The sequence below is a fragment of the Cervus elaphus genome, chromosome 8 (assembly GCF_910594005.1).
Source record: "Cervus elaphus chromosome 8, mCerEla1.1, whole genome shotgun sequence".
NCBI classification, from domain to species: domain Eukaryota; kingdom Metazoa; phylum Chordata; class Mammalia; order Artiodactyla; family Cervidae; genus Cervus; species Cervus elaphus.
The window spans coordinates 17,138,948-17,164,155 of NC_057822.1; the positions used below are offsets into that span (position 1 = coordinate 17,138,948).

The 25,208-nt window shown below is 42.2% G+C and overlaps 1 protein-coding gene across 4 annotated transcripts; it reads right to left on the bottom strand.

Annotated features, from left to right (window-relative positions):
• Positions 1–205: 205 nt before the first annotated feature.
• On the bottom strand, positions 206–23,522 carry LOC122698569 (nuclear autoantigen Sp-100-like). Of its 4 annotated transcripts, none has more exons than XM_043909747.1 (12): positions 23,353–23,522; positions 14,563–14,725; positions 13,297–13,522; positions 11,278–11,352; positions 9,820–9,882; positions 7,020–7,169; positions 5,165–5,311; positions 4,379–4,462; positions 3,719–3,874; positions 2,751–2,840; positions 1,496–1,549; positions 206–871 (listed from the first exon to the last, which is right to left on the bottom strand). In XM_043909747.1, coding segments are annotated over exons 1-12 (1,242 nt in total). In that variant the 5' UTR covers positions 23,385–23,522; the 3' UTR covers positions 206–869. The 4 variants fall into 4 exon arrangements, with proteins under 4 accessions (XP_043765682.1, XP_043765683.1, XP_043765684.1 ...); XM_043909748.1 differs by having other exon boundaries at positions 13,297–13,465; positions 23,353–23,518; XM_043909749.1 differs by having other exon boundaries at positions 14,563–14,603; positions 23,353–23,506.
• Positions 23,523–25,208: the final 1,686 nt, after the last annotated feature.

Sequence of the window (25,208 nt, forward strand, 5' to 3'; positions counted from 1 at the left end):
GATAGATAGATACAGCTAGGTATAGATATATCTATAGGTATGGGCTTCCCTGGTGGTTCCATGTTAAAGAATTCGCTCGCCAAGCAGGAGACACAGGTTTGATCCCTGGGTCAGGAAGATCCCCTGGAGAAAGAAATGGGAATCCACTCCAGTATTGTTGCCTGGAAAATTCCATGGACAAAGGAGCCTGGTGGACTTCAGTCCATGAGGTCACAAAGAGTTGGACTTTACTGAAGCAGCTGAACATATCACAGCACATAGATATGAAGAGATGGAAGGCTTGGGATCACGCAATCAGTTCCTGAAAGCATCGAATTATCTAAAGACCTGTCCCACCAGATTCTCTGGGGCACAGAGTGCCTCACTCCACACTGAACGCCCTCAGGGGATGTGACGTTTAACAGTGGCAGTAGCATTGGGTTCAGTCTCTGCAGAGGCAGAGGGAAAGTGTCCTTGTTTTTGTTGTTGTTCAATCGCTGTCAAATGCTCTTGACAAGGGCCAGTTAGTAGTTGACAGTGTTAAAAAAAGATACTATCAGCTCAATTTGCTATTTATTTCTCCTGCAAAAGCAATATTTAATTACACTATATAATTTCAATATACAAAATATAATTTCATCAATAGGATTTATCCTATTAAATATGAGTTCACAAATTTCCTGCCTTATTCCATTTTTTAAAATGCTGAAGGGAGTTCCAGGACGAACAGGACACAAAGGTCTTCAAAACAGTGGCTTTTCACTCCTGACATGTTGCAGGCCAAGGCTGGACATCCTAATCTTCTTTACCTGACCCATTTCTTAGGGCGGAACTAGATGTTGCCTGAGGCTCTCCTTCGTTGCTCAAGTCTGAAGAATCACTACTGCATATCCTGAAGAAAGAAATAAAAGTCCTTTACAATCTCAGTCTGTGTCCTAGGACCAATACAGCATGGAAGTCTTTAACAGAAAATTTGGAAAAGGGAAGCTTGTGTAAGAGGGTTAAGGATAATTCTCCCACCAGGTCACCCTGTGGCTCCATCTGACCTGGTGGTCAATGTTGCTCCAGGAACCACCCCCAAGGCTGGGAGTGGACACAACTTTGCTATGGAAGGCAGTCCCTTTGGTCACTAAGCTCTTACCCTTTCCTCTTGTCGGTATATATTAACATTCCTGCTTTCACTCTGTTTCTTACCCAGAGAGACCCTGGAAGCAACATTTTCAATGTCAGAGCTTCCATCAGCTGGGCCCTCAATGAGCACCCCTCCAACCTGGGAACTGCTTTATCCTTTGATGTGAGTGAAGAATAAACTTGTATTGCTCTTGTGACACTGAACTTCTTGAGGCCTACCTGTTACATCAATTAGCTCAGCTCTAATTCAAAATGTATAATATGAATTATTGAAAACACCTAGAAATGTATCATTTTATTTTCAAGGGTATAGCCAAAAAGCTAAATGAAGCTTTTGTAGCCAAAAAAGGTATTTGTTACATCAAGAATTTTTAATTGTTCTTACATCTTTTCCTATTACTTCTACTGCGAATCGATGTGTTTCCAATATCTGTAGGATCTAGGAAGCAAAGGAAAATAAAATCAGTAATCTGTAAATAAAAGAGTAGTAAATCTTGTGATTACTCACATTGTAGACAGGACATGGGCTATACAGATGCAGTGATGGTCATTTCTGTTTCTCCCCATCTAAAGGAAAGTGATCACTACCAAATGGAGTGAATATCCCCTATCCTTTAGCCCTGATTGCAAAATCAAAGAAGTTTTGAAAACCAACATTTTTTTTTTCCCATAGACTTGCAGCTAACTAATTTGCCAATGAATCTAGACTTCAGCTGCCAGGAGTCCAATAAAATATTACAATTGATGTGAATTCACACAATTTGCTGCAGGAACACTAATATGGTATATTTAATCATGGGATTCTGTCCCAGACTTTACTGGGGTGTTTTGTAACATATAGGGTGTACATCATACTGTTCTTCTAAAATAGTAAAACATTTCTATTTTATATCTGCTTGTAAAGATTTTGCTTTAATGTTTTATTTAATATTTTTGGAGTCTAGTTGCTTTACAATGTTGTGCTAAAGATTTTGAATAAAGGATTGCAAATGTTTGCTAAGAATCTAAGTTGTTGGTTTTGCATCTTCTGGTAACTTTCTCTATGTGATGTGTAAAAGATCCTTAAATGTTTATGTGCTAGAGTCTAAACTGGGAAATGAGGGAACCAGTTTTCTGAGCTACCTTTTATAATAGGTTGTTGTAAACATAAAAGGATATTTTATTGGAGAAAATATTTTCAAATATCATTATATAGACCAATGCCATGTTGGGGGGTCATCTGCCAAAAGCTATAAATGGAATCTGATGGTAATAACCAGAAGCTCTTGCTTCTGTCAATACTTGGGGAGCATGGCCAGAAACTTCTAAGTTTTGAACAGACAAGTGAATCAAGCAATGGCAGACTGCTTCACTTTGCTCTTTACAAATAGTGGGTGGGCAGAGGCAGAAATCACTATATAACCTAATACTTTGTGGGGTAATACATCTGAGAGCATGCAGTAAAACGGCAGTGCCATTCACCTAGAGCCATTTGGTTAATCTGAATTTGCAAGTGTTTCTTTGCAATTTTCAGAATAGTCACAGGAGTAAATGCAGAAAATGGGCTCTGAAGGGTCACTGAACAGATGTGTGGAGTGTGCTCAGAGTAAATTGCACTAGAAAATCCCTGATGTCCAGAGCCCAGGGATGGCAGTCCTTACCCTCATCAGGACCACTCCTCAGGGCTGAGCTCCGTGTTCCCCAGAGTGCCTCGTCCTCGCTGGACTCTAAAGAGTCTTCACTCACTGTCACTGCAGAATGGAGAAAATGTCCCTTGAAGTTCTCAGTGTGTGACAAAGGGACCAATATAGGAAAAACCTGGGAAGCTCTGAAAACAAAGGCTTAGAGTGTTCCTCGATCAGACCATCATGATCTGTCTTTTATATTCATATAATCTGTAGGCCTGTATTTTATCCCCTTACATTGCCTGCACCTGAGAACACTTTACTCCCAGGGCTTCACTGCTTTGCATTGGCCCTTTATCATCTTCTTCTTCTTTTAAATATTTAGTTGTGCTAGGTCTTCATTGCAGCTTGCAGAATCTTTAGGTGCAGTTTGCAAACTCTTAGCTGTGGCATGTGGGATCTAGCTCCCTGACCAGGGATTGAACCCAGGCCCCCTGCATTGGGACCATGGAGTCTTAGCCACTGGACCATCAGTGAAGTCCCAGCCCTTCATCTTCTTACATCACGGTCTTTCTTTTTTCACTGCCCCATTATAGATTTGTTGTTGCTGTTTTGGTATCTATGTCTGTATCTATTTTTAGCATTGCTTCTCTCCCAGGGCAGTCTTGGAGAGACCAAGTCTGGTCTTGAAGAAGGCAGATCTCCCACTTGGCTATTCCCGCCAGACTACTTAAACAGACTCCCATTCCCCCCACCCCACCCCCTCATCTAAAACTCTTTGCAATGTTTACTTGACAAGAAATAAAAATTCTATGGTTTTTGAGTCCTTGACTTCTTCAGGTTTATTTCAGTCACTAGCCTAACTGATGAATACAAAAGCTAAATATGAACCATCTTAAATTAGAGCAAGTTTATATTTTACTTTGAAGGGTAGAGCAAAGAATTAGAATGGGTCATTTAACACTGCTCCTTTACAACAGTGGTGAGATTTTATTTGCTCTTACCTCTTTGCCAAACCCTTTTTCTGGATGTGGTTGTTTTTCTGAAGTTCCTGGGCTCTATCTTAATCGGGCTACATTGGCTTCCCATGTGGCTCAATAGTAAAGTATCCGCCTGCCAAGGAGGACACTCGGGCTCGATCCCTGGGTCAGGAAGATCCCCTGGAGGAGGAAATGGCAACCCACTCCAGTATTCTTGTCTGGGAAATCCCATGGACAGAGGAGCCTGGCAGGCTTCAATCCATGGGGTTTCAAAGAGTCAGACACGACTTAGTAACTAAACAACACAGTCTCTACCAAGTAAGAGGAAGAAACAGTTATCTGTCCCCCAAAGTCTTATAATTTCTATGATAACTTGCAAGACAGATGGGCTTGCAATGGTAATAATCTTTTTTTTCTATTAGGTTTTGGTCATTTACAATGTTGTGATAGTTTCTGCTATACAGAGAAGTGAATCAGCTACATGTATATACATGTCCTCTTCTTCTTGAACATCCCTCCCCGCCTCCCACTATCCCACCCCTCTAGGCCACCACGGAGCACTGAGCTGAGTTCCCTGTGCTTCTAGCAGCTTCCCACTAGCTGTCTAGTTCACGCACGGCAGGGTATCCCTGTAGTGCTCCTGCAGATTCCTGCAGCCCTGGCCTTGCTCTCCCCCTTCCTTACCAGCCGCCCTTCCTGGTGTTGGTGTGGAGGGTTCTGGGAACTCATCTCCATCACTGGATTCTGCAGAGTCCTCACTGCTGATCACTGCACAGAGGAACAAACCCCCTTAGGATCTCAGGGTGGAGCCCACGCAGCAGGAAACCCCAGAATGAGAGCAGCAGGGAGAACTAGAAGCTAAGTTAATTCAAGGCACGTGGTCTGTGCTTGAATATGGGTGAGCTGCAGGCTGCTCCCAGTCCTGCATGGAAGGTGACGACACTCACACACAGAGGGCAGCTCTGCCCATCCTGCCCACACTCCCCTCCCCAACCCTCCTGCTACCCCTCACCCCCACCCTAGACCTACCTCTGACCCTCTACTCCATTCTACCTCTTTCTTTCATTCTCATTTTACCTCTTCACTTTCCTCTTGGCCCCTTTCCCTTACTTATGCCTCTCTTTCCAGGAACGGTATCGCTTGACACCTCGCTTTGTCTTTATGTGTTTCTTTTCCATCTACTCTCTTGAATATCTTGGCTCTCTATTTTTTTCCCCTTTTCTTTCTTTCTCATACTTTCCTCTCTTACTTTGGAAATAGTCTCCTGGGCATCAATACTTATAACCCATCTTCTGATATTTCTCTGGTCCCTGGGGAACCTCTTCCGCTAAACTCACAGCACAAGATGCTGGTTCCCTGCCCTTCCTTCCTCTGCCCAAGGCCACCTGGACTGGCTGGCTGGACCCTGACGCCCCAGCCTCTTGCCTGGTTCCCTTGATCCCTGCTCCACATTCTTTCTGTCAGCCTTACCTATTATGTCAGACACCTGGTTATAGTCAGTCCTTGCTTGGGCTTGTGGTTGAACTTCTGAGTTAAAAAATGGCTTTTCCTTCTTTATATCCTCTAGACGGACAGAACAGGAATTTATTTGTAGTCCATGGTTGGATGGCTTTGCTCCTGGATCAAATTTTAACGAATGAAAAATTTTAATTTGTCTTCCCAAAAAGGAGTGAGCACCGTTCACTAGCATTAAGAAGTCTGCTCCCTGTAATCCCACTTCTGGGAGTGGGGGAGCTCCGACCCACCCTTCTCCTTCCTGCGGCCCACTCTGTCCCTTCCTGTGTGTGTGTGTGTTTTAAAACCTTATTTCAACATATTTATACTTACAGAAATATACTCATCTTGGTTAACAGAACGCAATTTAACTTAGCCTATGCCATCTGAACCAAAAAACTTGGTACATGGTTTGCTTAAAAAAGAAAGAAAGCAAATTTGCAATTTGGTTTATTTTTATCAATTACAAATGTATATAAAAGATCCTCTATCAAATGCTGCTAAAACAAAGAGCATGAACCTTGACAAATTAAACTTTGCTTTGTCTCTGAAAAACAGCACATATTGAACTGCAAAAGTTTATAAAATTGGTGCAACAAAACATTGTTGTAATGTTTCAAGGCCAGTTCACAAAGTTCAATAACTGATGGACGTTGACAAGGGTGAGGTGATCCTCTGTGTACATGTGAAAATATAAAAGCGATCTGATCTAGTTAATATTACAGATAGATCCCAAATCTACTCAAACCAAGATTCAAATAATGTCTTAAATCTGAATAAACACTATCAGTCCAGTTCATCTGCTGAGATCAACAAGGAAAGTCTACACAGTAGCTGTTTTTCTGATTTGTGCAAAAATAGAAAATGAAGTTTCTTCCCCCAGATTTTCAGTCTAGAGCTGAAACTACAAGAAAGGTATTCCTTCCATTGTCTACATTCCTGGGATGACATGGGATGACTCAAGCTTAAATCCGAACTAGCACTCATATACAAAAGAGTCCCTGAAGTTTCAGACCACTTTAGAAGTGACTTTAAACTTTAGAAGTGACTCTAGAGAAACAAAGGAGGGGACAGAAAATCCACAAAACCTCTTCCCCACACTGATTCCATGTCTTCCTTTGTTCCTCCCTCAGCTCTGGGCTTTCTTCTTCTGTCTTTCCTTTCCTGGGGAGTATCTTATTTTTATCTGAGGGGTTACCGGACCATTTGGATCATTGAGAACACCTTATCTTTCTCAATGGTATTAGGAACAGCCCCTGTGCCTTCATTCAGATGACTGCCTCCTCAAACGGGACAATGTCTCCACTTCTCTCCTTCCTCTGTGCTTTGTCCACATTGCCCTTTACTCATTCTCTGTGGAGCTCTCTTTTGGTGCCTCCCCCATTTTTTTCCCTATATTTTTGGTGTTCATTTTTTTTTTTTGTATCTTTATTTATGCATGCTCTTTTCTCTACATTTTAAGTCAATGTCCCACAGGGTCCTGAAGGGTCTAGAGTTGAGGCAAAGAAGGTGCCTAAAATGAGATGGTTCTCACATCTCATAAGAAAGGGTCTCCCTGCCTCATCCTAGGCCTGGCCCTGCTGTCCTCTACCTAGCTGCTCAGCTTATCTACTCTCTATTGTACTTCCTACCTTCTCCGAGTCTTTGCTTCTTAATTATTGACACGACCGGTGTATGCCTCTTCTATACCAATTTTGTCTTTCTATATTTTCTTCATCTCAAGCATTCTAATCATCACCAAAGTCTTCCCCTGTGCCATTGTCCAACACACCAAGTCCCTCCACTTGCCTGTTCCCCTCCACACTCGTCAAACCCAGTCAGTCAGTCTTACCTGCTGGTTCAGACTCTTGGGCATATTGTTCATTTGTTTGTTGGCTTTCTAGAGCACCATTTTGGTCGCTGGTTCTATCTTTCATCTTCGCATTCATCTGCTCTCTTTCACTGAGGCGATCCGAGTGTCCATTTTCACGTGGGGTCATACCTAAATCATGTTTTGATTCATCAATTTTGTTTTCCTCCCACATCCATCAGCATCCAGCAGGAAGATACAAACCACTTTAGGCTTTTAGAGCAGAGGGAATTTAATCCAGGGATTGGCTACACAGCTGATGGAAGAGCGGAGAAGACCAAGCGGAAGAATGTGAGGACATAAAGAGGAGTCAACAGAAAGCTGCGGGAGGGATAGAGGATGACATCATGGGCTGAGGTCACTGGGCAGGCAGAGGCTAGACCATGATTTGCCTGCTTTGTGGAAGGTGCAGTCAAGGCTGAGATGCGGCTGCTGCCAGAATTGCGGCCGGAGGCAGTGATGGAGAAACACCTGGCTCCCCCCTTACTCCCACTCTCCTGCCAGGGTCTCCATGTTAGGAACCCAGCAGGGAGTCAGCAGCAAGGGGAGCTGACAGACAAGTCTGCGGGGGCCAGTGACCAGAGACAGAGGGCCGAGCAGAGCAAGGGAGGGGAAGGACTGAGTCCCTGGGCAAACCACCCAGGACCAGCACACACGCCCTTTCTCCATGGCAACCATCTCTGGTTCTCACTGATTCCATCAGCCCCTCCCACTCAGTTCCCTCCAGCCTCAATAATGTATGAACACATAGACATATTTTTCACTGCAGTTTTGATTTTTCATTTAGTGCTACTTTTGTAAACAAATTAATTAATGTAAAACGTGATTTAAAATTATTTCCCAAAGTTATAATATAGACTGTGGGCCCTGATGCCTGTTCTGTGCCACATGCTCAGGATTGGGAGCCTCCCCTTGGGGTGGGGGGGATGTGAGACACAGCCCTCCTCTCACCTGGGCACATCAGCCCTTCTTGTTAGATCAGACCCTTGGACACACTTATTGGTGACTTGCTGTGTACCATTTGGGTCCTAGGTTGAAGTTTCTCTCTTTATGTTCCTTACTCCCCATCATCAAGATGCTCTGGGATTTCATTTCCTGACAGGATTGCCCCCAGACCACACTTTGAGTTTTAGAAGACTTCATTGCTTCCTCCCTCCACACCCTACACACACACACACACACACACTCCCTTCTCTTCCGGTCATTACTCGTCACAATTCCATTCACTCACCCCTTTCTAGTCCCATCAACTGCACTAGTAGATGAACAGCTAAGAGTATGGATTGGTGCATGTTGTGTTTTTTTTATATTCTTAAATGTTAACTTTTTGAATAAATGTCACTTGCTAAATGTATAACTATGCTTTCAGTAGTCACTTGAAAAGTTTTTTTTTCTTTTATAAAAATGTAATAATAACTTAGAACATCCCTCCTTAAATAATCTGTCCCATCTGGAAGCTACATAATAAGGGCTTTCCACGCTGTGAGAAGTTTCCTGAGACTTTTCTATGTTACTAGTTTCCAAAGGAGACTCATGGAAGAAAGACATGAAATTTATTATAGACTAGTGTGCTCTATGGGTGGGGAAACTGTGCCTTTCAATTTATCTTTCTGGGTCAGGAGTAGGTGTTGCTTTTATCACTGAAATGGTCACTGTAATGGTTAAAAGCTTGGACTCTGGCACCAGACACAAACAATGATGGTGATTAAATGTAGTAATAATAACAAATGCATGGACACACTGATGCAGCCTCAGGCGAGATTGTGAGTGCTTTATATGACATAATTTGTTTAAAATCCATCACCCTCTGAAGTAGCTACCGTTACCATGTCCATTTTACAGACAGTGAAACTGAGGAACAATGAGTGACTACTAACCCAATATCTCGAAGCAGAATCTGAAGCCAGGCCACAGGCCCCTGAATTCCTGCTGTTACACTGCACACAGCAGCGCTCAATTCTGATTCTCAGCTGGGTTAACTTGTACAGATAACCAAGCTCTCTAAGCTGATTCTTTCTCGTCTGAAAAATGAGGATGTTATATACCTCATTTTGGGATTTTTGAGACAGTTAAATAAACTATTGTCTGTATCACTATTTGGAATACTGTGACTGATCTGAAAAACGAAATCATTATGATTAACGTCTTAAATTGATATTAATCTTATTAATTTAGTATCATTATTAAGAGTGTTATGGATTAATGGAGGTCAAGCGTTGTAAATAGCGGTTACTGGTTGTTAAAGTACCAAAACGTTTTTCTTGGAGGCCTGTCTGGTGTTTGGAGGGCAGCTCCTGGTCTCTGTCCCAGGTATGATGGGAGAGGGTTTGTATGGGAGTCATGAGGTGTCCATGGTCCATGTGAGGGACTAGCAGGGGAAGAACCCTTCCCCTCGAGGACCACCCATCACCTGCTTCTCTCCACTCCCCTACCCCCGTCACTCTGGTCGTAGCACTGGCCTCTGCTGGACATGAAATGAAAGCACTGAGGTCGCTGCCAGACCAAGCAAGACAGAGCAGAACCCTGCAAAGCCAGGCGACTGGGCCAAATGTCCAGGCCCAGAGCCTTCAGGGATTGGCAGCAAGTATGTTCAAGGAGTGGAAGGAGTAACCCTCCCAGGCAACTCAGAGAACTAAGACTCTGTTGTCTAACTCCTTGGAGAAAATGCAGATGCAAAGACTGACAATTCTGCACAGTCAGTAACACAAAGAAGCAGGCTCCATAGCACACCCCCAGACGGGACACGACAGCAAAGATCACAGAACAGTTTCCAGGAACTGACCATCACGAGACAAGGGAACTGCCTGTGAAGAGGTCAGGCCGTGATGAAAGTCTCCGCCAGTTCCTAGAGGGCAGAAAGGAAAAGTTTATTTCAGAAACTGGAGTATTAGCTATGTTATTCTTCCCTGATCCCTTTTTAGTCTTGATAAAGATGAAGTTGAAGATTGGTGGCTCAGACGGTAAAGCGTCTGCCTGCAATGCGGGAGACCTGGGTTCGATCCTGGGGTCGGGAAGATCCCCTGGAGAAGGAAATGGCAACCCACTCCAGTACTCTTGCCTGGAAAATTCCATGGACTGAGGAACCTGGTAGGCTACAGTCTATGGGGTTGCAAAGAGTCTGACATGACTGAGTGACTTCACTTTCTTTCTTTTTCTTTCTTCTCCAGATGTCTAGATGGAGACCATCTGGACCATCTGGGAAATTCCAACTAACAGGTGTGTCAGATCCTAGAGACTGGGATCAGCTTTACCTCTGGTTGAAAGTGCCTCAGACGGGCCATTTCCTCATGTGACTTCCACCAGCCATTCAGTGACTAGCAATGGTTTATCTTGACCCCTACAGCCAGAGTGAACCTGCTTTGGTTCCCAGAGCTATCCATGACTGGTGACCTTCCTGCAAAGTCCTGGAGCCTCTTCCCCACCCTCTCTTCCTTCATTCCCTCCCTGTACAGGATCTGTTTAATCTGTTCTGTTGGCCTCACCATGAGGATTCAATGTCTGATTCTCCTCTACTTTCCCCAGCCCTTGTATTCTTATTTTCTGTATCTTTCCATCTTTATGTATTTCTCTATCTCCCAGGTTGTACTAGTGGTAAAACAAACAAACAAACAAACAAAAACCAAAAAACCCCACTAGCCAGTGCAGGAGACATGAGACTTGGGTTCAATCCTTGGATCGAGAAGATCCCCTGGGGTAGGAAATAGCTACCTTTTTATTCTCCTTTCTCTCAAACACCCACATCCACTCCTCTTCATCTCTACCACTTCCTTGCCTCTGAATCTATATGACTGCCTTTTTCCTTGAATATTCCTGCTCTTGAACAACCTCCCCCACATTTAAATCAGTCCTTTCTTCTGCTATCATGAAGGGCCTTCTCTTCGACATTGACCTTGGGCCCATAGTGCTTAGCTCATCACACCTTCACCTTGATCTTCTCCTATAGGATTCTTTCTAAATCACAATGACTTCCTGGCAGTCATTCTCTTTAAATCTGGTTACTGACACCCTGGGTTCCTCTTCCTTTGTCTTGGTATTTGGGGCAACAGCCTCTTGTCACAGCCAGTCCTCGAGGACTCAGACTCTGGTTAAATGCTCACACAAACACCCCTCCCTGCCTTCTCCGTGGTCCTTCAACATTTCTTCCCTGATTTCCAATCTTTGCTCAGGATTCAGGCCTCCCCCTCCTCTTCTCCTTTTCCGCTTAGCAAGGGAGAGTTGGTTTGTGCATGGTCTCAATCACCTTGCTCAAGGCTCAGTTGGATGGCCGGCCTCTTTTGTCCATTACTTTCTTCATAATTAATTTTCTCTTGGATCACTGAAGAGAGGGAGAGAGAAGACAATTGGAAATCTCCACCAGAGACCAGGAACATCATCTCAGAATTGCACATTTAGAAATTTCCAGCTCTCAGGTCACCCAGAGATTAGTGGATCCCAACCTTCATGATAAATTTCCCCCATCATCCTTGGACAGAAAAGAGAAACCCCAGCAAGGGAGCAGTTATGTTCTCTGCACAGAAATGAGCCACTTGAATGTAAGGATAAAGGAGTCGTGGGAACATCCTGAGGCTGTCGGATATGTACAATAAATGTCACACCGTGAGGATGACACGTGTTTACATAACTAAGGGAAGTGGAATGTGTATATTGAACTGTTCAAACTGTAAGAAAGAAACAGGTTTCCTCTGGAGAAGGGCTTGGATCCTAGAGATCTGTGTGTATAAAAGAGAAAGCCCAAAAGCTTTAAAGATGGTTCAAGATAAGGGGAAATTTGGGTTCACTGGGTCCTGGGGAATGAGTGGATTGCAAAGAGACAAACAAGAAGATGCGGGAGGAACTCTAGACCCCTCCCTGGGGTGCCCCAGATCCCAGGACACAAGAAGGACACTCTGAAGCTGCAAGCAGGGAGTGCCTGTTACAGCGCTGCAGGACTTCCCCATGACTCCTAGACCAGGGACCCACGAGACTGCTAACAAGAACCAGGACACAAGCCCAGAGCCCCTGCATGTAGATGCCCTGGCAAATGTTGGAAGAAGGAAGTAAACCAGGGATCCTAGAGGGTAGGTCTCTGCTGTGAATCCAGGAAAAGGATGGTAAGCCTGGGCTGCCCCAGGGCTGATGGCTGGGGCTCCTCCTGGGGCAATGCCTGTAGTAGTATCTCTTTACTGTCCAGTAAACAAATTTCAGATTCCTTACCTTTAGATTTAAGACCTTTCAGGATCTTTTTTTTCAAACACATCCCTCTTGAGTCCACTCCCACAGTCTGCTTCTCACTCTGAGTGACACCACTTGACCTTGTCCTTTTCCAGAAACTCTAGAACCCTTCTCACTCTGGGCCTGTTCCCATAGCACCCTCTCTCCTCGGCTCATAGAATCATTCTTCCTGTGAATTCTCCATCACTCTTGGGAAGTCTTAGTTGAGGCCAAATTTTTCGTGTGAAGTCAAAACAAAAAATCTTGGAAGGACATCTTCCTTACATAATACCAGGTATAAGCAGTGTTTTCTCAGGAAAAAGTGGTGAACCAAAGCTTTAGTTTTGTGCAGCATCAAAAATTGTCTGGTAGAGCAGTAGGTTTTGTGATATTTAAGCACTGTTTGTTTTACCCCTTTGTGGAGAAAGTTAAGTAAAATCATTTCTCCTTAAGGACAAATTTGATCTTGAGCTAACTTTCCATTAACTCTGAAAATCTGATGGAGGTAAACTCTTGTCTGTGTTACTAGGTCAATCCTGGGTTTAAGGTTAAAAAATGACATGTGACTGGTAAATTGTGTGTAGACTGGATGGGACTCTCTATGGACTATTCTTGGGTCTTCCTTCAGGGCGGTGACTCTTGCCTCTCATGGGGTCCCTGAAAGTTATGACTACAGAGTTGCTGAATTTTTGATGCCCATAGACATGGCACTGCTACTCCAGGATGGACCCTGCACCCACAGCTAAGCTTAAAGTGGGTAGTAGTCAGCTGGGTGGATGCTGTGTAGACCACCGCGGCTCTGTCATTTGTCCTTCTACCTAAAGCGGATGGCACTGTGGCTCTGCTCCTCCTGTGAGTCTAAGTGCCTAAGTTAAGCAGACCTCCAGGTGGGTGTTGTACCATAGCCATTATAACCTGAGTTCTGAGAAGACTTAGGGTATGCGTGTTTTTTTACCTGTTATATCCCCACTGCTCAGCACTAATTATGGCACGTGATGGGAGCTCATTACATACACTTGTTGACCAAAATGGACCTTGAACATCAAAAGGTAGATAATAAGATAATTACCATTTTCGAAGCTTTTATAAATGTGATTTAAATCAGGATATTCCTGCATGTTGACCTCACTGAACAAAGCTTCCAGAAGCGACAGGTTAAATGTCTTCTCCAGCTCACTGAGAACATTGTACACCACTCTTGGTACAGGGACCAGGTTTCTACAAGAATCTTGACAGTCCTTAAAGGCAGTGAATGGGAAAAATAGAAATACAGACTTCCAAGTTACAAGAGAGCCCTAGAAAGAGATTTTGAGTTAATGTATTCCAATTTCCATAGATAGGTATCTTTTCATGTAGAGGTTTAGAATTTCTGTATATTTGTAAGGCCACTAAGTGAAACAATAAATCCTCTCTTCTTAAAACAATCCATTTGTGAATCTGATCTCCTCACCCTCATATACATTATATGTAAGAAGGCACAATTCTGCAGACTAAAAGTGGGTTCAAAGTTAATGAATATGTAACTCTCTAAGAGCCTGGTCAACTCTTTGAGGCATAGACTTGGCAGGTGACGAGCCACTATTCTGTTGACTGGACAACACCTGCCCCTTCACCAATACTAACTTGGCCTGGAAGAGCTCAAGGAAGCCAGGTGACAGTTTTCCATTTTGTGAACTTGGCCACAGTTTGAAAGCATATTTGTAGGTCAAACTGCAGACTTGCATCTCTGTAACTCCAGAAACACCTATTGCAAAAATTAACTCAAATTCCAAGACTCAAGAATACCAGAAAAAAAGAAAACTGAAAGCTGTTGGAGAAAAATAGCCTGCATCTACTCCCAAATTTGCTCTAACATGACATTGTCTCAGTGGGTTTTAATGTTTTCAGATCTAATTATTTAAATTGATATTCATTGAAAAGAAATGCTCTGTCAATTACGATTTTTATCAAATCAATAAATTAAATTTATTCATCAGTTCATCGACATTAATTTAGTTTATGCTGTATTGTGTGCATTCCTACAAGGTAGTAAATATCTACAGAGCACACCCACTTCAGATCCAGCCTGTCTCCAATGTTATTCACCCTGACTCCTATGTTCACTATGAGTACCACCCCCTCGGTTAGAGACGGGACTGTCTCCAGTGATGCCTGTTTCTGCTCTCTCTTCCCTTTCTGCCTTTTAGGATCACTTGCATCACTACTTGAAAATGTCCCCCTCTCACTGGAGACTCTTCAGATGGCTAGTTATACCCTGATATTTGGGTCCAGGATATGAAATTTAACCTAGTTTCAAGCCAGTTTACCAGATTGTGATGTAATAAACTTCACTTACTTCATACATTTTACTGGTGATGAGTTCATTGTCACGGAGGCCTTCAAAGAAAGGAAATGTCTTTTTTATTGCATTTGAAATCTGCACCTTTTGTCTTTTGAAGTGCCTGAATACAGCCTCATAGAAGGGCCTGTTGTCTATGTTCTGATTTTCTGAGGATATCCTAGGAAGGAAGGATACCATGTGAAAATAGTCATCCAGATTATGAGATGCTTATGGAGGTTGTAAGATTTTGTGTATAAAGGACAGGTTGCAAAGAACAAACACATGTAAGATAACTGGTCCTGAGTAGAGACCAGTTATATATATATCACATACCTGGTACACTATTTTAATAAATTTTTTTTAATTGGAACAAAACTGTAACAAAACCCAAATAGAGTAAACAAAAAAATGAAAAACAATGAAATAAAAATATAAGCTTGAAAATGCTTCTTTATTAACTAAGAGAGGATAAACCACAAAAAGATAGAAAATAGTGTCTCCTCTCTGCATATAGCAGTTAAGAGAAATGCCATCCTACAGATGACCAACTGGCCCATGAAAGGCTGCTCAACATCACTAATTATTAAAGAAATGCAAATCAAAACTATGATGAGGTACCTCCTCACACTGGTCAGGGTGGCCACTGTTAAAATGTCTACAAATAACAAATGCTGAAGAGGGTGTGGAGAAAAGGTAAATCTTCTACATTGTTGGTCGGAATGTAAGTTGGTGCAACCACTGTGGAAAACAACATGGAGGCTCCTTAAAAAACTAAAAACAGAGTTGTCATATGATCCAGCAATCCCACTCCTGGTCATATCCAGACATAACTACAACTCAAAAAGATACATGCACCCTGTGTTCACAGCAGCACTATTCACAACAGCCAAGATATGGAAAAAACCTAGATGTCCATCAACAGAGGAATAAATAAAGAAGATGTGATACATATATACAATGGAATACTACTTAGTCATAAAAAGAATGACATAGTACCATTTGCAGCTGCATGGGTGGACCTAGAGATTGTCATATTAAATGAAGTAAGTCAGAAAGAGGAAGACAAACATTGTATGATATCACTTATATGTAAAACCTAAAATATGGCATAAATGAATATATTTACAAAACAGAAGCAGACTCATAGACATAGAGAACAGACTTGTAGTTGCCAAGGGGAAGGAGGGCTGGGGAAAGGATTGATTGAGAGTTTTGGATTCGCAGATACAAACTGTTACATATAGAGTGGATAAACAAAAAGATCCTATTGTATAGCACATGGAACTATATTCAATATCTTGTGATAAATCATAATGGAAAAGAATATGAAAAAGTATATATATATTTATATGTATAACTGAATCATGACCACAACATTGTAAATAAACTATACTTCAATTAAGATGCTTTTTAATTTAAATTAAAAAAAGAGAAATTCATCCTATGTTATAAACTGGTTCATAAATGATAAAATGTTTTAATAATAATATAATTAGGTATAAACCGGGAATTTCACAAGAATATCAGTCATTTCTCCTGGGACTTCTACTATGTGCTAACGTAAATTTATCTGTGCTATTGTTATATGGAGTGAATGTTTTTAGACATCTCAATTTTAGAAATAGCAGTTCTTTCCTTCAAAACTTAATTTTAAACCTGAGTCTATAATTTGGTTCTTAGTTGTTTTATAGGTCTGATATTTATGTTTAATCAATATTTCATATTTTTAAATGTTATGAAGACCCATTTTAAATGTTAGCTTTCTTAGTCAAATCAAAACAGAATTATTGTCACTTCAGTTCAGTTCAGTCAGTTAAGTTCAGTCACTCAGTCGTGTCCAACTCTTTGTGACCCCATGAACCGCAGCACACCAGGCCTCCCTGTCCATCACCAACTCCCAGAGTTCACCCAAACCCAAGTCTATTGAGTCAGTGATGCCATCCAACCATCTCATCCTCTGTCATCCCCTTCTCCTCCTGCCCTCAATCTTTCCCAGCATCAGGGTCTTTTCAAATGAGTCAGCTCTTCGCATCAGGTGGCCAAAGTATTGGAGTTTCAGCATCAACATCAGTCCTACCAATGAATACCCAGGACTGATCTCCTTTAGGATGGACTGGTTGGATCTCCTTGCAGTCCAGGGGACTCTCAAGAGTCTTCTCCAACACCACAGTTCAAAAGCATTAATTTTTCGGAGCTCAGTTTTCTTTATAGTCCAACTCTCACATCCATATAAGACCACTGGAAAAACCATAGCCTAGTACCCAAAATCATCAGGGAAAAGTAATGTCACATTACTGTGTTGAATTTTTCATGAAAAAGTTTCTACTTAAAGATCTCAGATTGAAGAGAAACATTTATCTTCTTTTTTATTAAGCCCCCACTAAAATGTTAATAAAGGGGTTGGATTCACAATGATAAGGAGACTGCAGGAGGCAAGGAGCAGATGAGAGATTTCTACCAAAATCTGTAAGACGATAAGTGGTCAGAGGATCGCTAATCACTGTTGAAGGTGGAGTATGCTCCCAGAGGTCAGGAAAGCAGCCAGTATGTCCTGCAGAACCCTGAAGGGGCAGTGGAGATCACAAGGGAGACATGGTGTGGAAAACTGATATGTTATTTGAAAAATGAGGACGAGAACAGCACACCCTATACCCTCAACATGCATCCTGAGCACTTGTATGCAGACAGCCTCTCTGAGGGAAACAGTACTGTCCTTTCTGTTCCCATATGTTAATTTTACCTGTTACCTGACTTCATATACATGAAAATAATAAATCACACGTGCTTTGCGTCTGACTTCTGCTCGTCATCCATATTGTTGGATGAATAGAAGTTTGTTTCTCTTATTGTTGAGGATATTTTATTGTGTGGATCTAGCACAATCTGTTCATTCATTTTCCTTCTGAAGGACATTTTGGGTTGATTCCAGTCTGAAACTAGAATGAATAAAGCTGCTGTTCTTGGACAGATCTTTTGGTAGCAAGTTGTTTTCATTCCTTTTGGGTCAATGATTAGGAGTGAAATTGTTGGGTCATTGTGTAAGAGTATGTTTAATCATTTTAAAAAACTACCAAACTGTTTCTTAACATCTGTTATAAATGGCTTTTCTAATTTAGCCATCCTAGTATGTGTGATGTGGTATCTCATTTCAGTGTTGATTTCTATTTAAAATGACTAATAATGTTGAGCACATATTCATATGGTTGGCAATTCATTGGCAATTTATACATCTTCCTTTGTGGAGTGGCCAAGCCTTTGGCCCATTATCCACTTATATTACTGGCTGTCTTCCACTTATTCATGTGTAGGAATAAAAAAAGTTTTTTTATTGTGGAGTGATTAGCCTCCAACTAGTAAAGATAAATGGGAAAAAAAAAAGGAAGAGAGAAGAAAAAAAAAAAGGAATAAAAAAAGAAAATTTTTATGATCCAGTCTATCAGTATGTGTGTGTGCATGTGTGTGTGGTTAGTGACTTACATGTACTATCTAGGAAATCTCTGCCTACTGCAAGTTAATAAAAATTCAGAAAGCAATTCACAGCATAGCATGGGCCTGTTTCTGGATTTTTCTATTCTAGACTGTTTCTCAATTTCTATTCTATATCATTGACCTGTATGCGGATCAAGAAGCACCGGTTAGAATTGGACATGGAACAATGGATTGGTTCCAAATAGGGAAAGGAGTACATCCAAGCTGTATATTGTTACCCTGCTTATTTAACTTATATGCAGAATACATCATGTGAAATCCTGGGCTGGATGAAGCACAAGCTGGGATTGAGATTTCTGGGAGAAAAATCAATAACTTCAGATATGTAGATGACACCACTCTTATGGCAGAAAACGAAGAGCAACTAAAGAGCTTCTTGATGAGGGTGAAAGAGGAGAGTGAAAAGGCTGGCTTAAAACTTGACATTCAAAAAACAAAGATCACGGCATCTGGTCCCATCACTTCATGGCAAATAGATGGGGAAACATGGAAACAGTAACAGACTTTATATTTTAGGGGCTCCAAAATCACTGCAGACGGTGACTGCAGCCATGAAATTAAAAGATGCTTGCTCCTTGGAAGAAAAACTATGACCAACCTTGACAGCATATTAAAAAGCAGAGACATTACTTTGCTGACAAAGGTCTGTGCAGGCAAAGCTACGGTTTTTCCAGTAGTCGTATATGGATGTGAGAATTGGAGCATCAGGAAGGCTGAGCACTGAAGAACTGATGCTTTTGAACTGTGGTGTTGGAGAAGACTCTTGAGTCCCTTGGCCTGCAAGGAGACCAAACCAGTCAATCCTAGAGGAAATAAGTACTCAATATTCATTGGAAGGATTCATGCTGAAGCTCTAATACTTTGGCCACCTGATGCGAAGTGCTGACTCACAGGAAAATACTCTTACGCTGGGAAAGACTGAAGGCAAAAGAAGAAGGGGGCAGTAGAGAATGAGATGGTTAGATGGCATTACTGACTTAAAGGACACGATGAATTTGAGAAAACTCTGAAAGACAGTGAAGGATAGAGGAGCCTGGCATGCTGAAGCCCATGGGGTCACAAAGAATTGGACACCACTTAGCGATAGAACAACAATAGTTATAAAATAGCTAACTCCTGAGGATATAACCTACAGCATAGTGATTACAGATAACAATACTGTATTGCATATTTGAAAGTTGCTAGGAGAGTAGACTGAGAAGGCAATGGCACCCCACTCCAGTACTCTTGCCTGGAAAATCCCATGGACGGAGGAGCCTGGTAGGCTGCAGTCCGTGGGGTCTCGAAGAGTTGGACATGACTGAGCGACTTCACTTTCACTTTTCACTTTCGTGCACTGGAGGAGAAAATGGCAACCCACTCCAGTGTTCTTGCCTGGAGAATCCCAGGGACGGGGGCGCCTGGTGGGCTGCCGTCTATGGGGTCGCACAGAGTCGGACACGACTGAAGTGACTTAGCAGCAGCAGCAGCAGGAGAGTAGGACTTAAAAGTTCCCATCACAATAAAAAATTTTGTGATTAAGCATAGTGATGAATGTTAACTAGACTTATTGTGATAATCATTTTGCAATATATACAAATGTATACAAAATATTCAGTCTTTATGTTGTACACCTGGAACTAATATAATAATATACGCCAATTTTACCTCAACTGAAAATGAAATTAAAGATCTTGAGAGGGGCAGATTAGATTATTCTGAATTATTTAGATGAGCCCAAAATATTCACAGGAATCTTTATAAGGAGAAGAAGAGGGCAGAAAAGTTAGTCAGAAGATTTGGTGATGCTGTGTTGCTGGATTTGAAGATGGAAGAAGGGGCTCTGAGCCAATGAATGCAGGGAGCCTCTAGAAGCTAAAGAAGGCAAGAAAAAGAGTCCCTCCTAGAGTCTGAGATAGAGCCATATGATTATAAAGGTGAAAAATCTCTAATATTCTTAATATTAAAGTAAATAAAAATACAAAATATAAAATATAGTCTTTTATTAAAAATGAGAACACAAATTATATATTTAGGAAAATGAATTATATATGCAAATCCATAGAAAAAGCTCTTAAAGTTATACCCACAACTCTAAAAGGATTGGGGTTGAAAGCTTCAATAACTGTTCTCTGTATCTATGTGTTTGTTTTTGTTTGATTTGGTTTATTCATTTATTTTGTATTTTTTTTCATTTTTTTTAATATCCCACTTATGAATGAAATCATACAGTATTTGTGTTTCTCCATCTGACTTGTTTCACTTGGCGTAATATGCTCAAAGTCCATCCATGTTGTCAAGGATGGCAAAATTTCATCCTTTTATGATCGAATAGTATTCCATTGTTGGAGAAGGCAATGGCACCCCACTCCAGTACTCTTGCTTGGAAAATCCCATGCACGGAGGAGCCTGGTAGGCTGCAGTCCATGGGGTCGTGAAGAGTCAGACACGACTGAAGTGACTTACAGCAGCAGCAGCAGCATTCCATTGTATATGTATGCTATGACTTTATGCATTTATTTATTAATGGGAACTTAGTTTGTTTCATATCTTGACTGCTGTAAATAATGCTTCAGTGAGCATATGAAGTGGTTAATATTACTTTTAAAATGTGTTTTTTAATTCTTCAGATAAATAAGTACAATTGGAATAGCTAGATCATATGATAATTCAATTCTTAATTTTTTAAAGAATCTTAATACTATTTTCCACAGTGGCTGCACCAGTTTATATTCCTATCAACAGTGTAGTGTTCCCTTTTTTCTATATACTCTCTACTCTTGTTATTTCTTGCCTTTTCAAAAACAGTCATTCTAACAGGTGTGAGTCGATATCTCATTGTAGTTTTGATTTGCATTTCCCCAATAATTAGTGATTTTGGACATTTTTTTGTCCATCATCATCATCTGTTGGTGATCTTTATGCTCTCTTTGGAAAAAATGTCTATTTAGTTCTTTTGCCCAGTTTCTAGTCAGGTTGTTTGTTTTTGTTGTATGATTGTATGAGTTCTTTATACATTTCACCCTTTACTAGATATATGATTTGCAAATATTTTCTCCATTTGACAGACTCATTTTCATTTTGTCAATGGCTTCCCCTGCTGGGCAGAAACTTTTTAGTTTGATGTAGTCCCATTTGTTTATTTTTGCTTTTGTTTCCCTTGCCTGAGGGAACATATCCAGAAAGGTAATGTTAAAACCAGTGTCAAAAAGTGTACTGCCTCTTTTGTCCTAGAAGTTGTGTGCTTTCTGGTCTTGCATTCAAGTCTTTAACCCACTTTGATTTTTGTGTATGGTGTGAGATAGTGGGATTTATTCCAGGAATGCAAGAATGGTTCAATACCCACAAATCAATCAAAGTGATACATCATATTAACAAAATGAGAGATAAAAACCATATGATTATCTGAATAGACACAGAAAAGCATTTGAGAAGACAACACCCATTTATGACAAAAACTCTCAACAAAATGTGTATAAAAGAAATGTTCCATATATATGCGTTAGTATACTGTATTGGTCTTTATCTTTCTGGCTTACTTCAAAAACCACTACAATATTGTAAAGTAATTAGCCTCCAACTAATAAAAATAGATAAAAAACAAACAAACCAGAACACACACACACACAAAAGAAATGTTCCTCAGCATAATAAAAGCTATGTATGTCAAACCCACAGCTAGTATCGTATTCAAAGGTGAGAAACTGAAAACTAGCCTTCTAAGATTAAGAACAAGACAAAGATGCCCTCCTCTTGCTGCTCTTTTTCAACATAGTATTGGAAACCATAGCTAGATTGATTAAGTAAGAAAAAGAAACAAAAGTCCTCCAAATTGGAAAGGAAGAAGTAAAAACATCACTATTTGTATATGACATAGTTTTATATATAGAAAACCCTAAAGACATCACCAAAAAATGACTGGAAATAAGCAAATACAGTAAAGTTGCAGGGCACAAAATCAATATACAAAAATCTGTTGTATTTTTGTACACTAACAATGAGCTAGTAGAAAGAGAAATTAAGAAAACAAGCCCATTTGTATCCAACAAAAACAGCAAAATACCTGGGAATAAAGGTAACAAAAGAGACAGAAGACCTGTACACTGAAAACTATAAGACATTGCTGAAAGTGAAGGCAGACAGACATTCTGTGTTTGATTACCTAAGGCAATCCACAGATTTCAGTGCAATCCCTATCAAAATCCCAATCACATTTTTTATAGAAATAGAACAAAAATCCTAAAATTTATGTGGAGCCACAGAAGATCCAGAAGAGTCAAAGTAATCCTGAGAAAAAGAGCAAAGCTGGAGATATTACAAGCCCTGATTTCAAATATATTGCAAAGCCATAGTAATCAAAACAGCAGAAAAACAGACACATATATTAATGGAATAGAATTGAGAAGCCAGAAATAAACCCACACATATATGGACAACTAACTTGCAATAAAGGGTCAAAGAACATACAGTGGAGAAAGTATAGCTGCTATAATAAATAGTGTTGGGAAAACTGGACAGACACATGCAAAAGAATGAAACTAGACCACTTGAATGAGACTTTTCCCCTCTATATGCTTCCCATATTGTTTGAAACTTTATGAATCAGAATGTACAATGTATTTCTTTTGTGTTAAAATAACAGAAAATTAGATAGATGAAGCAATGTTATTTCTGAACTGATTACTAAAGAGGATTTTCCTTGTAGAGGAAACCTAGTCCAGAACAGAATATCAAAGCAAAAATGAAAACACTCAGCCTGGGCTAGCCTTGTACAGTCTTGGGTCTTTCTCTTCCTTTTATTTTCTTTGCTCAAGATTGCTGGAGGAAGACCCCAAGCCCCCAGTCAGAGGTGGGAATAGCATCAGAGCTGACGGAGACCTCATCCACAGGACAGACATGGGACCACACCACCCAAGGCTTCAAAATAAGTCAGGGGGTTACCCCGAATTTCGTGTTTTCTAAACTACCTCCTTTGAAATGACCTATGTCAAGGTAGAGGTGACCTGAGGGAAACAAGAGTGCTACAGGGTCACAAGAAAATAAAATCTTCCTGCAAAGGCTCATAAAGGACAAAGGTCCCTTCAGGCAGACCAGCCAGCCAAGCAGTAGTTGCAAAACAAGCAGTCATGTGTGTTGTGGAGGCAGGACCCAACCAGCAGGCGCCCTGCTGCAGTTAAAATCCCATTTCCTCATCACACATTCCTGTCCACCCTTATATGGCAGGCGGAGGTTCCCCTACACCAGGTGGAAGGCAAAGGTTCAGTGCAGAGTCCAAAGACAGCACTGAACAGCAGCTGGCCACAGGGAAAGGCGGAAGGAAGGGGGAGAAAGACTGACCTGGTGCTGAGCTCTCTGCCCTCTCCGGCCATCTTCCTGCCCAGCCTGGCCTAGGCCTGAGCTTGGCCTCCGATTCAATTCTTCCAGTCTCCCCAGCCTAGGTTCCCGAGAGGCCGCTGGAGCCCTGAGCCCTAGCAGGAAGTCAGTTCTGGGTCTCACCCAGGGCCCGTGGCTCCACCCACCACCCACGAAGAGGAAAAGAGAAGTGAAAGTACTTGCCAGTGAGCTGTGCTTGGCAGATACCTGCTCGCTCCCTCCACCCGCAGCTCCCTGGTGCTTCCAGCCATCAAGACATGTGGTCCCAGGGATGCAAGACAAGGAGTGACCCTCAGGGCCTGGAGGGCCAAGGGAGGGGCAGGGCCAGCCCCCAGGGGGCCACCTGTTTGTGCAAAGACAGCAACAACATCTGTGTGATCCCAACTGTCCTCAGGCTTCTGCCTTCTCAGGGCAGTTCAGAGTTTAGTATGGGATCAAGGGCAAACTCAGGTGTGCCCCTTCCCCTTTGCTGAGATGGTTGTTGGGGAAAGAGAGAAAGACAAAGACTTCAGATCCTCTCTCCAGCCCATGGAAGAGCCTGGACCAGTCGAGTCAGGTCCCCACATCCAGCCAGAGGGCTGGTGAAGCAGATATCCGCTAGAGCGATGGTTTCCACTCGGTGGCCCCTGAGTGTGACTTCCTCCAGCTGTGAGTAGAGTTCTCACCCAGCGACATTTGAAGATGAAGGGAAGGGCTTCCACCTTCTCCGTCACTTCCATTGTTTCTTTCTCCCAAAGGAGCAAGAAGCATTGTGGTCAGGAGAGACCCCAGAACTCCAATGAGGACTTTTTCACCAGTGGGCAGAGTGTCAGTGGCACCAGATCCTGCACACGTGTGGACCCCTCTCCTGCCCCCCTCACTCTGGGAGTAGCAGGGCTACTGAGCTGAGCCTCATCTGGGCAGGACTGTCCTCTGCCCCTGACTCCATGGGACACGGTCCACACGAGGCTGGCACAGACCACACCAGCCTGGTCTAGGGTCCCCTCTCTCTCTCCTCTCTGTTCCCGGGCGGCTGGAGGACCAGATCAGTGCTATGCTGTGTGTTGACATAAATGTGCCAGTTTTTCTGTTGTCTGTTTAGGACCTTCAAGGTGAACACCTGGAATTAGAGACCACCTAGCAGAGGCTGGGCCCATAATACACAGGATGGACACTCCTGAGCTGGGGCTGCTCCTGGCCCCTGGAGGAGACCTTCCTATGGGTCAGAGAAAGCTGGGCCCGCACCACACCCATGAGAGCAGTGGCGGGGCTCGGGGGGTGGGTCTGAATCACCCCAAGTCCCCTGTGGAGAAAGCAGTTACTTTAATCCAGGAAATAATGTCAGACCCACTCAGGTTTGGGAAAGGACAGGTTGCAGGTTGGTCCTATGATAAACCATAATGGAAAACTATAGAGAATGTGTATATACAACTGCATCACTTTGCTGTAAAGTAGAAATTAACACAACATTGTACATCACCTATACTTCAATTAGAAAAGAAGAAGGAGGAGGAGGAGGTTGAACTCCTCCTACAGACCCTGTTGGAGTGATTGAAGGAAATAAGGAGACGCCTGGGGCATGTTCTGTGACTGTGAGGAGCACTGAAGCAGGAGTGTTTCTGCTATCACAGGAGGAGCCTGGTTATCAGACTTGGAAACCCACAGGGCAAGAGAGGCTGTGGTTGAGGAGCGACCACGGGGCACAGGATTTGCCAGGGCAATGGGTTTCACAAGCTTCACCAGGAGCCGCTTCCGTTCAGACTTGAGTAGTGGGGGTGGTCTCCACACTGGGAGAGCCCCGTGGGAACCCGAGGCCTGTCCCTGAGATGAGACAGTAGGAT